The sequence below is a fragment of the Idiotropiscis lumnitzeri genome, chromosome 2, assembly GCF_059441095.1.
Source record: "Idiotropiscis lumnitzeri isolate Australia: NSW breed Sydney's pygmy pipehorse chromosome 2, RoL_Ilum_1.0, whole genome shotgun sequence".
NCBI lineage: Eukaryota > Metazoa > Chordata > Actinopteri > Syngnathiformes > Syngnathidae > Idiotropiscis > Idiotropiscis lumnitzeri.
This window is the reverse complement of record NC_142392.1, coordinates 9,353,569-9,369,047: the sequence shown is the minus strand read 5'-3', so window position 1 is coordinate 9,369,047 and position 15,479 is coordinate 9,353,569. Positions and strand designations below refer to the sequence as shown.

The 15,479-nt window shown below is 41.3% G+C and overlaps 2 protein-coding genes across 2 annotated transcripts in view; both read left to right on the top strand.

Annotated features, from left to right (window-relative positions):
• The window catches only part of LOC148341630 (uncharacterized), a 39,246-nt gene extending 37,924 nt beyond the window's left edge, over positions 1–1,322 (top strand). Inside the window, exon 3 of the mRNA XM_088287901.1 lies at positions 1,260–1,322. Coding sequence (XP_088144027.1) covers positions 1,260–1,322 — 63 coding nt within the window. The remainder of the gene's footprint in view (positions 1–1,259) is intronic.
• Positions 1,323–7,610: 6,288 nt separating this feature from the next.
• On the top strand, positions 7,611–12,690 carry LOC148341629 (uncharacterized). The gene is made up of 2 exons (XM_088288617.1): positions 7,611–8,006; positions 10,902–12,690. The coding sequence occupies exons 1-2, from the start codon at positions 7,886–7,888 to the stop codon at positions 12,383–12,385; spliced, it is 1,605 nt and encodes a 534-aa protein (XP_088144743.1). The 5' UTR covers positions 7,611–7,885; the 3' UTR covers positions 12,386–12,690.
• The last annotated feature ends 2,789 nt before the right edge of the window (positions 12,691–15,479 follow it).

Genomic DNA, 15,479 nt, shown 5'->3' with positions numbered 1-15,479 from the left:
ATGCCCACTAGGTTTTTAAGTCTTTTTAATAAAATGTGATCTACTGTGTCAAACGCGGCACTTAAATCCAGTAGCACCAAAACTGTGAGTTTTTTTGCATCTGCAAAACACCTGAAATCATTTAGAATCCTTAAAAGAGCTGCCTCTGTACTGTGGTTCATTCTAAAACCAGATTGAAATTTCTCTAAAACATTATTTGTATTTAAAAAAATAATATAACTGTAGAAAAACATTTTTTTCTAAAATCTTACTTCAAAACGGTAAGTTGGATACAGGTCAAAGTCCTCACAGAGAACGTCTGTCGCTGTCTGTGAGGACTTTTTAATATCAGAGCTGGTGAAAAGATCGAAGGTGGAGAAGAGATACCTAGGGTTGTTTTTACTAATTGTAATGAGATTTGAGAAGTAAGACATTCTTGCCAGTTTGACTGTTTTATTGTAGGATTTGAGTTGTTGACATAATATTTGGTCATGACCAGGTCCAGGGTGTGTCCTCTGTTGTGAGTTGGCTGTGCGACATGCTGTTTAAATTCAAAATAGTTAAAAAGGTTTAAAAATTCTCTGGACAGTGAGTCCAAGATATTGTCAACGTGCACATTAAAATCGCCAGTTATTAAAATCCTGTTATAAGTGGAATGTAAAATCGATAAGAACTCTGAAAACTCACTCATAAAAGAAGTAGAGTGATGAGGAGGTAGATAAAGTGTGACACAGAGAATAGAAGGACTGCTAAAAACAAAGGCATGGTGTTCAAAAGATAAATAAATACCTGTTAAAAATAGTTTCCTTTGAAATAAGAGAAGTTTTTATAATTGACACAGTCCCGCCTCTTCTTTTACAGTCTCTGGTCGAAAATAAAAAATTAAAATTTGGTGGGCAAGCCTCGGTGAGAGCAACTGGAGCATCTGTACCTAGCCATGTCTCAGATAAAAGAATACCTTCAAGGTTGTTGTCTAAAATCAGGTCGTTTATGATAAAAGTTTTGTTTAAAAGGGGGCGCACGTTCAGCACAGCCAGGTTAATGTTTGTGCTGGACGTGCGCTCATGGTCACATGGATTTGAAATGTTAACATATAAAAGATTGTCACTTTTAAAACCACTTTGTTTGTGTGTGGGAGGGAACCGTCTGCGAGTGATGGTTTGAATTGAGAAAATGTCCGACTTGAGTGGGAATGATAGTCGGGGCCTGTTGGGAATGCTATTGAAAGAAACTAAGATTGGCCTGTAGGTGGGTGAAGAGCTTGTTTGTGTTTGTGTTAGAGCTTGGGGTGGGAACACAGGCGGAGTGATTTGTCCGTCGGAGTCAGCTGGGAGCGTGATTGACAACTGCATAATGAATGTTAGCTGCTAAAATCGAGCTACCCAGGAAGCTCGGGTGAAAAGCGTCTGGTTGATAAAAGGAAGGACGGTTCCAAAATAGGTTAAAATTGTCAATAAAAGCAAAACCGAAATGTCCGCAAGTGCGTATGAACCATGTGATCAGGCTTAAAAGACGACTGAAGCGCTCGCTGCCGGGGGATAGCGGCGGTAAAGTGCCGCTTGCCCAGACCGACAGACCACAAGTTTTTAGCAGGTCGTAGAGGACATTAAAATCTCGCTTGTTTTGTTCCGATTGTCGGCGCACTGTTTCATTCGTCCCCAGGTGGACAACGAGCCGGGATACGGATGGTGGAAGAGAGAGAAGAACATCTGGCAGGATGTTAGCTATGTCCGTGACGTTGGCTCCGGGATAACAGCGGGTGATAGGACCAATGTAGCGTGTGTGTTTAATGATGCTGTCGCCAACAATGACGGTGGTTGGTGAGTGCAGAGGATGTGAAGGATGAGTGCCAGGGGAACCGTGAACTCTGTGGACTCTGTGAAGAGAATCCCGACCTCGTTGTCCTAAATCGTGCTCCTCAGGCCGGGTGGCAACTGAGGACGGGACTGGTGAGTGGTGCCGATGTTGTGGCCCACTCGTGTGCCGGGACACTGCGTCCCTGAGCAGCCCCACTCGAGAACGGCCGACCGGGCCACGCGTGGACTTACCCACTCCGGCCGAATTTAGCATGAGCGGCAGAGAATTCAAAGGAGCACGTGGGACCCCAGCCCTGGGGTCAGATGCTACGGCTGACGTCTCCGACCGCAGGGGCGCAGCAGTGGCAGCGGGAGAATCCTCTGCCAGGGAGGAAAAACGATTCCTCATGACCAATCGAGGGCGGGGAGATGGTTCTCTGCTCCTCTCGCTGCGGGATGCCACCTCGACCCAGGTGGTACCATGGAGTGGTGTTGAACAGGATGGGCCTGGGCAGGTAGCTGGATCCCATCTCACCGTGTCCGTCAGTGGAGCCTCTGTCATACTCACCGCTGTGATTTCGCTGGATTGCCTATCCATAATGACGGCGGAGAGTTGTGGGAAACGGGTCGTGAAAGACGCGACGAGGGACTCTTTTCGACGGAGTTCTTCCGTCAGACGACGGTCTTCCTCTCTCAGGTCAGAGATTGTTTTATTTGTTTCATCCTGCACCATTATGAACCGGGTCCGGTGACCGGGGCTAGCACGGCGGGCTAGCAGCGGCTAGTCTGAGGCAGAAGTATGCTAGCTGTTTGACAGTTGGCCGGTTCACCGGTGGGAGCGTGCCCGCAAGTTAAAAAATTAAAACAGTCACTGTATACAAAAAATAATAAAAAGTATAAAAAGTATGTCCAAGCAGTAAAAGTTGCGCAAGCTTATTACGATGAGCACTCCTACGGAGGCGAACAACTTCCGCGTCCTGTCAAGCCAAAAGAAATAGGAATCTAGGAAGTTTGTGTTAAAAAAATAAAGAAATAACGTGAGCATTCTTAAATTAGATTTATTACTCAATATACGGTGGGTCAAGCTTCCCTCACACTTGATCTTTCAGTAGACCGTGTATTCATCTTCACTCTTTATAGCCGTGATTCTCAAATAGTGGGTCGCGGTGCGATGTTGAGGCAGGCGCGTGGGACCCTGGGGAACATGCTTTTTTTCCGCCGTAGTCCAGCTGTACGATGCATAGTTTTGGGACCGAAAAAGGCAATCTCAGACAACGTTGAGCTAGTCAAAGCTATTTGTGCCCTTTGTTCACGCAGTACTGAATAAAAAAAAGAAAAAAAAAGCGTCGCCCTGTCGCTCGTTGTCCCGGAGGTGATTTCTTTCCGCTACTTAAATGCCCTGCGCTATGCTATCTTCCGCCGCAGCAGAACGAACTTTGTTTGAACTATATGTAAGACTATGCACAGCAGCAGCAACAAGCTACATGATGGAAAATAAACGACTCCACGAACAAGTAGCGTGCTAAGCGAGGAGGTGCTAAGAGCGCTAATCGCTAAAATTAATTGTTTCGATGTACGCTCGACGTTTAACAGAAGTCTCACTTGAACTGCGTTTGGGTGGAGAGCCAGCAGTTATGAACAGAAATGTTGTATTGCAACCATTAAGTATCTAAACATAAAATGAAAGGAACACGGAAATGTCTGACGTCATCACGACAAAGTGGTTTGATGTCAAACGTATAGTAACTGTAATGATAGCAGTTATATCATTAGTCAGTAGTTGGCAGTATTGCCTGATGTGTGTTTGGTTACCAGACGAACAAGTGTGTATGCACATAGACGAGAATGCAAGCCAATAAATAAAGAGACAAGCTTGCAGCATCACTGTTCCTGCGTGACTTCTTATAAAATAGAAGGCAGAACATTACATGGTACCAGGTCGCGGGTCAAGAAAAGGACTGACGCGAGATGGACTCCGTAAGGCCACCAGAAGCGCTGAAAAAGATGGGAAATGTGGACGAGAGTTGGCGGGCTTTCAAGCAACAATTCCAGCTCTACCTTGCTGCCGTGGGAGTCGGAAACAGAGCGGACGAAAGAGAAATAGCCCTTTTGCGATCCAATGCCGGAGGCCATCGAGGTATTCAACACCTTTGTTTATGATGAACCCGAAGATAAAGACAAGTTTGAAAAGGTCCTACAAAAATCTGATGAACACGGTCTTGCTAAGAAAAACGAAACTTATGAGAGATACGTGTTTCGTTCAAGACTCTAACAGCCCGGTGAGTCCTTTGACAATTTCCCCACTGATCTCAAAATTAAAGCTAAGTCTTGTAACTTTGGTGATCTGAAAAACTCAATGATAAGGGATCAGATTGTGTTCGGGACTAACGAAAAGGAACTAAGAGAGAGGCTGTTGAGGGAAGCCGACCCAACATTGGAAAGTGCAATAAAGACTTGCCAAGCTAACGAGCTAGCAAAGCAGCACGTGCTAACTTTCCAAGCAGCGGCATCTTATGAAAAAAATAGAGTCCGTGAAGGCAGTGACAAGCAAAGGTAAACTGCGATTCAAGAAAAAGGCCAAAAACAATGAAAATGATCAAGCGCCATTCAGCTGGAAAAAAGTGTGGAGAAATGCACGAGCCAAAACGGTGTCCTGCATTTGGGAGAACATGTGCTAAGTGTAAAAAGCAAAATCACTATGCTAAGATGTGCAACACCAAAAAGAAAGTGCACACCGTGCAGGAAGACACAGTGATAGTGATGACCTAAGTGACACTTTTTTCATCAAAATCGTGTCATATGACGAAAGCGATGTGCAACAACAAACTAAAGGAGACCCAGAGCAAGCTGTTAATGCAGTAAAAGAAGATAAATGGATTGCACCACTGCTTGTCAATGGGACACTTGTTACTTTTAAAATTGACACAGGAGCAAAAGCAAACAAAATTAATGAAAAAGACTTGAAATCACTTGAAGAGAAACCGGAAAGAGTCACAGACAAGCCCGTGAAATTGTAAACTTACAACAATCAGCCAATAAAAACAAAGGGATGTTGAAGGCTTAAAGTGACAGCAAAGGGAAGACAACAAATTAACGTTCAAAATTGTGCCAAGTGGACTGGAGTCAATCCTGAGAGACAAGACATCTGAAGATCTTGGATTGATAAAAATAATTTACCAAATCAACAGCAAGGATGTCAATAAGAACAACAAAATGTTGAAGAGTGAAGGTAGTAAGAGTATAGGGAACAAGTACTTTTCTGTCTTCAAAGGACAAGGGACGCTACCTTACACTTATAAAATACTGCTCAAGGAAGATGCTGAACTTGTAGTACATGCCCCGAGAAGAGTCCCAGCCCCTCTCAAAGAGAGATTAAAAAAGGAACTGAGCAGAATGACACGGATCGGAGTCATAGAGAAAGTGGAAGAAAATTCCATCACGTGTGTTAAAAAGGGGAACTCCCAAGAGTTACGTGTTTGCCTCGACCCCAAAGATCTGAATGAGAACATTAAAAGAGAACATTATCAGATTCCCAACCGTGAAGAAATCCTGAGTGACATGGCAGGTGCTAAGTACTTTAGCAAATTAGATGCAACGCATGGATTTTGGCAGCTCAAGCTGGACACCGAAAGCAGCAGGTACACCACCTTCAACACACCATTTGGGCGTTTCTGTTTTCTGAGACTGCCATTTGGCATAAAGTCTGTGCCTGAGATCTTTCACAGAGCTATGGAGTCAATCATAGAAGGTCTGGAAGGAACCCGTGTGTTCATTGATGATTTGGTTGTTTGGGGAAACACGGAACAAGAACACAATGAGAGATTTGAGGAACTGCTACAAAGAGTTAAAATGAATGGACTTCAACTAAAACGAGAGAAATCTCTAATCTCGTTGCACACTTGAGTACAATGTCAATAAAGGGATTTCTGATTTCTGAAATGTCTGTTTGGAGTTACAGAATTGACACGGCAGATGGAGTGGTGCCAGACAGAACCAAAGTGCAAGCAATGCCGGACATGCCAGCTCCAACTGAGAAAAAAGGACTTCTGCGAGCAATGGGGATGATAAACTTCCGGGGCAAGTTCATTCCAAACCTCTCTTCAAGAACAAAGTCCCTAAGTTTGCTGCTGCATCACAACGTAGTCTTTGAGTGGACAACAAAACATGACAAAGAATGGCAAGATCTAAAGAGAACTGTGACAGCTGAGCCAGTCCTTGCCTACTTTGATCCATCAAAACCAACCAAAATTTCCACGGATGCGTCGAAAGATGGGCTAGGTGCCGTACTGCTGCAAAAGGCGAGAAACACATGTCAACCTGTAGCCTATGCATCCAGGTCAATGTCAGAGACTGAAAAACGCTCTGCTCAGATCGAAAAGGAGTCACTGGGTTTAGTGTTTGGATGTGGCAAATTTCACACGTATGTTTATGGACTGCCCACGTTCATAGCAGAGACTGATCATAAGCCACTGATTTCAATTAGGAAGAAAAATCTCAATGACATGACGCCCAGAATTCAACGCATGATGATGACATTGCAGCGCTATGATTTTGAGCTAATATACACGCCTGGAAAATACATAGTGCTTGCTGATGCGTTATCCCGAGCGCCGCACCCTATCAGTGACATCAAGGACTGTGTTATGGCGGAGGAGGCTGAGGCTCACATCAACATGGTCACAGCCGCACTTCCTGCTACTGACGCTATGCTGCAACAAATTGGTGCAGAGACGGCTAAGGACCCAGTCTTGAACAAAGTGTCACCATGTATGAACAATGGATGGTCAAAAGGGAACTGCCCTCAGTTTTACCCTATGTGAGCGGAGTTGTGCATGGCGGACGGCCTCCTGCTGAGGACAGACAGGATTGTAGTTCCACAAGCTATGCACAAGGACATGCTTCACCGTCTTCACAAAGGACACCTGGGAGTGGAGAAATGTAAGAGAAGAGCACGAGAAGCCATCTACTGGCCGGGCATTAACAAAGACATAGAAGAAATGATTTAAAAATGCCAAGTTTGCAAAAAACATCAACACAAACAAGTCAAAGAGCCAATACTGGTAGCTGACCTTCCCACAACTCCCTGGCAGAAGGTAGGCACTGATTTGATTCATATAAGAGAACATTATCAGATTCCCAAGCGTGAAAAAATCCTGAGTGACATGACAGGTGCTAAGTACTTCAAATTAGATGCATCGCATGGATTTTGGTATTCATAAATGTGTTTGGTTTGCTTTTGTGAATAAAGATTTTACAAAAAACGTTTGAGTAAATATTTATCATCTCATCAATATTTGCACAACAGAGTACTGAGTTTCGAGATCCTCACAATAATAATTCTCAAAATTATATTTCTTATCAATTTAGCTTAGTTTATGGATATTTTATTGACAATCTAACATCAATATACAAAGACAGAAAAAAATTGGTGGTGGGGGGGAGCGAATCTTTTTCTTCTTGGTAGGGGCGGGCGTGAAATAATTGAGAAGCACTGCTAGTATATGCAGACATTATATTCAAACAATCTTGCAGCCCGAGTGAACCGCAGCATCGGTCAGAGAATCGTAAACGTCCCACTGCTGGAGCAGCAAAGGCTTCTCGGGGCATAGGCGGAAGTGACGCGAGAAATGACTCACCAATGTGGCGTGAATTTAGTTATTTTGTTAATTTTTTTAATCAACCGAAATAAAATATTATATAAAAAATATATTGAAATAGAACAGCCAGGGGTAAAAACAAACACAGAGGCAAAGAAAGATATTTGAAAAATACGTGCTTTAGCATGACGTCATTAACAAGCGCGCAGCTTCCGAAGGACCTCGACCACATCCACCGACCCGTCCACGCCGGAACAAAAAATCCCACCGCTAAATTCTTCTGGTTTAGTGTGGAACTGACTGTAATTTTCTCACAGGATGTCCGTTGATATTCTAAAGGACTACGACATAATTCATTAAGTCTTTGTGTCCCGATGACCTCATCTTCGCGCGTTGATGCTTTTCGGCGTAGTTAGCTTAGCTTGTTAGCTAGCTAGCCGCTAACGAAAAGAGGCACTTGACTCATCGCCAAGCAGAGATCAAGTGCGGATTTTTTGGAATTATCATTTGAAAATGTGTGAAAGAACAACATCCAAGTACAAAGAGGAACTTTGTGGAATAAAAGAAGAGAACGAGCAACATCTACTGCTGGGCGAAGGTTGCAAGCAGCCTCGTGTTGTGCCACACAAAGCAGGTTTGTAGACGTCTTACTCTCATTTGCTTTGTATAGAACGACTTTCTATCGTTAGAAATATGCATCACAACATTAAGTTGTTTGGGGAAATCGTTCAAGGTTATTGGCGTTTTATTTTTAAATATTGCCTTTTATTTGCATGTCTGCTGAACATTTATTTTTGCCAAATGAAATCAGTGCAGAAAATAAATGCCAAAGAATAACCAATAGTGGGGGGTGAATTCCATGTTTTCCCAGTATAAAATTTGAACTGATTATTTAACATTTTACATTTTCTGTTTTTTATATCTTGTTCAACCAATTCCTTACGGAATGAATTCTGCTTGAATCTAAAATATGTGCACACTGCGGCAAAAACATTAATGGCGGTTGATCAATTTTAGTGGATAAAACACAAAATATTAACTTTTTTTTTAAAAATCAAGTACGTATTGGTTTTATTTATTTATTTATTAACTTTGTACTGGCTTCGTCGGGTGAGAGTCAATGAACCTCCGGTGGCTCTGCACTGTTTTGTGCACATGTGCGTAGTTTCACCCCATCCAATCATTTAAAATACATTTAATGCATCCACCCAGGGTTGCACGGATCTCATCAGTGAACAAGCGCATGCTGCAAGGAATGCATCTGCATCTTTAGCTTACTATGGGCTTAAAAAGGGAGTACGTCACAACCCCCTTTTCCACCAACAAGTCCAGGAACATTTAGTTCCTGGTAATAAAGTTCCTGTGGCCCAGGTGGTTTGCATCTCGTCTGCAACTCATAGTTCTTGATAATGTATGCAAAAGACAATGATGACGTAACAGTGGGAGGTGTTGTGTTACTTTGTTACTCATTACTGACACCCTGTGGCTGTTAAGCATCATTGCAGTTACAAAATAATTCAGGGAACTCTTATCATATTATGGTGTATCTTAGTCTAATTTGAATATGTATTGGATAACTTTAATATAAACAGTCATTATTCAAATATGTCAACATGAAAGTCAGAGTGAAAGTGTTGTTGCTTAATTTATGTGTAGGGGTTTTGACTCTTCGAACGTTAATTTTGTTTTAAAGTTTATTTAGAAACAGAAATTTTCTAAAAACGTAAAAAGGGTAATGTCGGAACTTATCGCAGGATAAATGTCATTTTGGGTAAAAAAAAAAACCCAAACGTAAATCATACAATAAATAGCGACTCTGATGCCAGGGCTCCTTGAATTCTTTTAGGGATCCAGATTATAATGGAAGCAAAAAGTACCCACGATGAAACTATCTATAAATGCAAAAAGAAATACTTGTAAACATATTTCACTTGAAGGATTTCTATTCTATCAATGACATTATGTTGTGATGGCCCCCAGTGGCCCCATCAATATGTTAGGGTCCCACAACAGTGGTTCCATCAGACGCACACAATAGCCTGTGTGTGCTAACTTCAGCTCGCTTCCAGAGCTGTGACTATGTCAGGAATGAAATCGGGCATCAGCCGCAACGTGTTTCCTTTTTAAATGCTCTTTTATCACAGTTGTGCTGCTAAAGCAGGGATGTCCAAACTTTTTGCAAAGGGGTCCGGATTTGATGTTGTAAAATGTGGGAGGGCCGACCTCAGCTGACATTAACTACATAAAGAACAATATATTCAAACACATTTTAGCAAGTGATTCTGTGTTTCACATTTGCTTTTTTATTTTCATTTAAACCATCAAACATGTATTTTGGTTCATTTGAAACATGAACATCACATGCAATTGAATATTTGCTTAACTTTTTTTCTTAAACAGAAGTAATTATAGTCTTGAGTGCAAATAATATTTGAACATGAATTATTCATCATGGGAGTTCAATGTTCACAGAATTTTTGAATTACAGAAATGATTATCCACAAGTGCAAGGACTAATTTGATATATATGACTTATCATCAAATATAAATGTTGAATGAACATTATATTCTGGAATGAAAACCGACAACTTGTCTAAATTTGTGACTGAACAAAACAAAATTAAGTCAGTTATTTAAATGACAAATGACTTGCCTGCATTAATGTGACGGGTGATACTGAGATCTGGACTGCAGCACAAAGGCCAGGTCTGGCTCAAAGGCAGTGGTATTGATGCGCGAGGTGAGAGTCTGTGAGCCGTGTCCTCACGCGACTCTGATTTAAGTTCATAACCGAGAATGTCTTTTCACACAAATACGTCGACCCAAACAAGCTCAGCATTTTCCTAGCAAACTCTCGAACCTCTCGAAACCTGCCTTTATCCATCTGTCGGTAAAAGTTGCCGAGAGAAAGTTGCCGGTGCCGACTGCGGCTCTCGGCGTCACACTGCAGCTCAATGAGCTCCAGCTGGGCTGGAACATTGTCTGTGTCCACGGAGAAAGGTGATGAAAAAAGAGAGATATGCTTCTCAATAGCTGCAAAATCCCGAAAGCGTCGTGTGAACTCTTCAGCCAAAGACTTCATATCTAATGCGTACTTTGTTTGCGCACTGATATTGCTCTCAGTCAACTTTCCTTTTTTTGTTTATTGTCGCCATTTTAGAACTTGGGGGTAAAGGTCACCCGGGGTGATGTCGCAGAGTGGGTAAATTAGGAACAGCAATTAAGAAGAGAGCGAACTAAGCACTGTATATGTGCGGGCCAGAATTTATTAATTTTATTACAGAGGCTGCGGGCCAGATGAAGTTTGACCCCGGGCCGGACTTTGGACATGTCTGTGCTAAAGGGAGGTTTACATCGTAGGACGTAATTCTGTGAAATGCCCCCATGGTCCGGTCCAAATCGGGGTCGCACGCATTGCTCCGTGTGCGGCAGGCACAAGTCAAGGTAGCAGGGTAGAAACAATATAAGACAAAGTCGCCACCTGAGGTTTGACTTGACCAAACCAAATTTGTCTTTTTGTGTCCTGCAGACGTCAGTGAAAACGATCTCCTTTCTGTGAAAGAGGAGCCAGACTGGCCTCACATCAAAAAGGAGGAGGAGGAGATCAACAAGTCACCACTGAACGTTGTCCCTATAAAGACTGAAGATAAAAAAAAGGATGAGAATGAGGACAACAGAGGGGCGGAGCCTCCAAGCAGCAGCTCAAGTCATCACGTGACAACAGAAGGTGATGAAGACCACTGGGGGCCATCACAAGTACATAATGAGGACACATCAGATGCTCATGACAATGATGATGATACTAATGATGATGATGATGATGATGATGGGCAAGCCAAAGGTGAAAGGGCATGTCACACTGACTCATTCACTTCAAAGCTGTCTTTAAAAGGGTACAGAAAAACACACAGTGGTGAAAACCCTTTTTCCTGCTCGGTTTGTGGCAAAAGCTTCTCTCTCAAGTCTTATTTAGTAAGGCACACAAGAACCCACAGTGGAGAAAAACCTTTTTCTTGCTCAGTTTGTGGCAAAAGCTTTTCTTTCAAGTCATATTTAAAAAAACATACACGATTACACACTGGAGAAAAACCTTTTTCATGCTCAGTTTGTGGCAAGAGTTTCTCTCGAAGGTCTCATTTAATAATTCACACAAGAACACACAGTGGGGAAAAATCTTTTTCCTGCTCTGTTTGTGGAAAACGCTTCTCTCAAAAGGCAGGTTTAACATATCACACAAGAAAGCACAGTGGAGAAAAACCTTTTTCATGCTCAGTTTGTGGCAAGAGTTACTCTGACAAATCTAGTTTAACAAGCCACACAAGAACACACAGTGGTGAAAAACCTTTTTCTTGCTCGGTTTGTGGCAAAAGTTTCTCTCAAAAGTCACATTTGACAACGCACACAAGAACACACAGTGGAGAAAAACCTTTTTCCTGCTCGGTTTGTGGCAAAAGCTTCTCTTTAAAGTCACCTTTAATAAAACATAGAAGAATACACAGTGGTGAAAAACCTTTTTCATGCTCAGTTTGTGGCAAGAGTTTCTCTGACAAGTCTCGTTTAACAAGAACACACAGTGGTGAAAAACCTTTTTCTTGCTCGGTTTGTGGCAAAAGTTTCTTTCAAAAGTCACATTTAACAACGCACACAAGAACACACAGTGGAGAAAAACCTTTTTCCTGCTCGGTTTGTGGCAAAAGCTTCTCTGGAAAGTCACCTTTAATAAAACATAGAAGAATACACAGTGGTGAAAAACATTTTTCCTGCTCAGTTTGTAGGAAAGGTTTCACTCAAAAATCAACTTTAACAAATCATAGAAGAACACACAGTGATGAAAAACCCTTTTCCTGCTCAGTTTGTGCCAAGAGTTTCTCTCAAAAGTCGCATTTACGAAACCACACAAGAACACACAGTGGAGAAAAGCCATTCAGTTGCAGCGTTTGTGCTAAAAAATTCTTTTCTAAAACGGGTGCTGAGAGACACAATTGTGCTGGCGAGAATTGCAGCGATCCTTGAAGCTTAAAAAAAGAAAACAAAAAACTGAAGGAACTGACTCTTTGTGGTAAGATGTAAATTTTGAATAAAATATGATATATTGAATTTTGCAAACCTCTTTTATTGACACTAAGCCAATGTGATCTGTGCCAGAAGAAGCAATGTGTCTGAGTGATCATGATTTGTTTTGTGTGTTTACATCAAACATGTAAAGGAAATTAATTGCCTTTGCCTGGAATAACATTTTTTAACATTATGCTTCTCAGTTGTCGTTTTAATCATACCTAATGGAAAAGGTGTGAGAAGAAACGGTGCTTATGAAATTGGTTCCTTCCACAATCATCAATAAAATCACTTGTTCCACTTGCTCAACTGGCCTTCATTACACTGTGTGAAAAGCTGAAAAACTGAACTCGAAGTTGAACTCTAAAAAGAACAAGAAAGAGAAACGCAAGCAGTCTCAGTTTCTCTTTCCAGGTTGAGCTCTATCAAGCGTTTGGGGTTTGTTGCTAAGCAGAATCTCACTTAGGAAAAACTATCATTTTGTCAAATATACAAAATACCTTTTTCATGCTATATTATATTTTTTATACTTTGGATTGCTTATATAATGAAATCGGGAAATATTGAAATGTATAATTAGCAACGACATACAGACTGCAATTAATAAGAAATATAGAAACATTTTATAAATATTGAACACATTTAGAAGAGTTAATCTTGAAATAAATATTGAAATATAAAAAATACTTGTGTTTTAAATTATTTCAATGACCCGACCCTGGATGAGCGGCAGAAAATGGCTGGATGGATGGAATGATTTAAATTGCATACATATTCAAATGAACAAATATGTTCAGAAATATTCAAGTGTGAAATAAAAAGGTTTAAATTAATATTGATATAATTCCACATTAAAATAATTGAATAAATATTGTAGTATTACATCAGCAAGCTTAAATATACATTGAAATAAATAAAAAAAAAAGTCATGTATTTTTAAATGGCCTTATATAGATATGGGAAGTTCAAAGAAGTGACCAGTCTTGGTTCTGAAGTTCCGATGTAACCAGATACTGCCCTGAGAGAAAATAGGCCTGAGCATTGTTTATGGTGGGGGCAATTCTCTCGCCAGGTCAGTGACCTTCCAGGGTATGGAAGTCATTTAAGGTGGTCACGAGTAGACTGGTCGTATCAACGGGGAGACGCATCTGCTCTCCCTCTGGGGGACTTTTGGAGGGAAATCCCGAAGACTAGCGGGATGGGAATGCCTATGCAACAAGGGAAAATTAGATATTCATGTCCTATTTGGGCATTCCCTGTAAGAAGGGAATGTCTGAGAGGGGGCTCAAGTTTTTGGGGAGACTTCTTTTGACATCAGCATGTGACGAGGATAAAATCTTTCTCTTTCTTTTGTTCTTTTCCATCACCAATCCAGCCTTGCTCGGCTGCCTCTCCGGAAGGCAGCAAGGACCCACACTTCAAAGACAAAATATACTACATATTGAAAGAAAAATAATACTCAAATATTGAAATAAGTATAGAATTGAATGAATAAACAACAAAGAAATAAATACCTCCTGGAAAATATAATTATTTATCAACATTTGTCAAAGCACAACATTTCGATCAGATTGAGTTCTTTCTTGCACATTCTTAAGCAATCATAATTTTTTTACTTTTACTTTTTAAGTTACTTCAGTGCATTTCACACCTGTGCCTTCAGGGAATTTCTACGTTGTTCTACTTGAATAAATCCCCATCAAAATACCATAATTTATGACACCACGGCTGGATAAATAATTTGGAGAAACACACTTACGCACCACTGAGTGAGTGTTGGACGATATAGCTTCTTTTGAAAGGTCCGACTTGAAAATGTCCTTGCAAGTGGATCTGAAATTAAATCCACACTTTTCCTTCCTTCGGCCATTGTGGTTTAAAAAAAGCAAGAATATATTTTAGATTTTCGAACGGCCGCCAATTACAACTTTTGGGTGTGTTGATTCGGCATAGCGCCGCCCCCTCACAAATGAGCATCCAATCACAAAACGCGTTCATCACCCTCAGCATAAGGCCAGCGAGAAGGCTCACTGTAACCAACTCGTGATCTGATTGGCTATCGCAACCGTCTGACAAATATGAAAGCTCATTGACTTTGACAGAAGAGATGCTCGCACAATTGCATCTTAAGGCCTCGGAACGCATAATGCCCACTCCCCGTATTCTGAAACCTGCCCGGCAACACGAGCTAGCGAAATTCTGATTGGATTCAAAACTCTCACCTAAAAATACAACGCTCAGCTATAATATGACATCAATGCGATGATTATGATCATTTTTTTTATTGATTTTGTTCGGCCAACAGAGAAGGCCTTGAAGGACCACCACTTCGTTACTTAATAGCCTAAATTAAACTTTACTTTCATCAATAGAGTTAAAGTTATGCTTTATTGTAGGATTTATGTAATTAATAGCCTTTGATGGACTTTAGTGTACTTAATGTAAACGGGCAACGCTGAAAAAACAAAACAGACAGCAATTCAAGTTTAAACCCATATACGTGAAATGCGCTTTAGAAATAAAGTATATTTTTGCACACATTACACCGACATTGAGTTCCTCCAGATCGACGCTAACCTCAATGATGAAGAGAGCCAATCAAAAATCCCAAAACACAAGCAAACAGGAAAAAGTGACAAACAAGAAAGCTGGCAAAGTGAAGAGTGTGAAACAGGTTTGTATTTCCATACGTTGTAACTTATGGACGGGAATAATTCTTCATTTCTACTTCTAACATAGCGCAACTGTTGGTCTGGTGAATGTATAATCTTGCGTTGAGCCGCCACTACAATGAGTTACGATTCTGATGCAGTGGGCCTCAACATAGTTTATGTCAGGTCAGGGATTTCGACAGGGGTCCCCGACTTATCAAGGGATGGATATACAGGAATGGGTCCCGGTTTAGACGAGATGGCGCCGAGGAGCAACATAAGGGGAGTCCACATCTGTTCTCGTCCTTGAGGGTTTTGGATGGCCATGTAAGGGCAAGTAGGATGAGAATGCATATGTAACAGGGGAGAACTGCATATTTATATCTTTTGTTAGCTTTCCA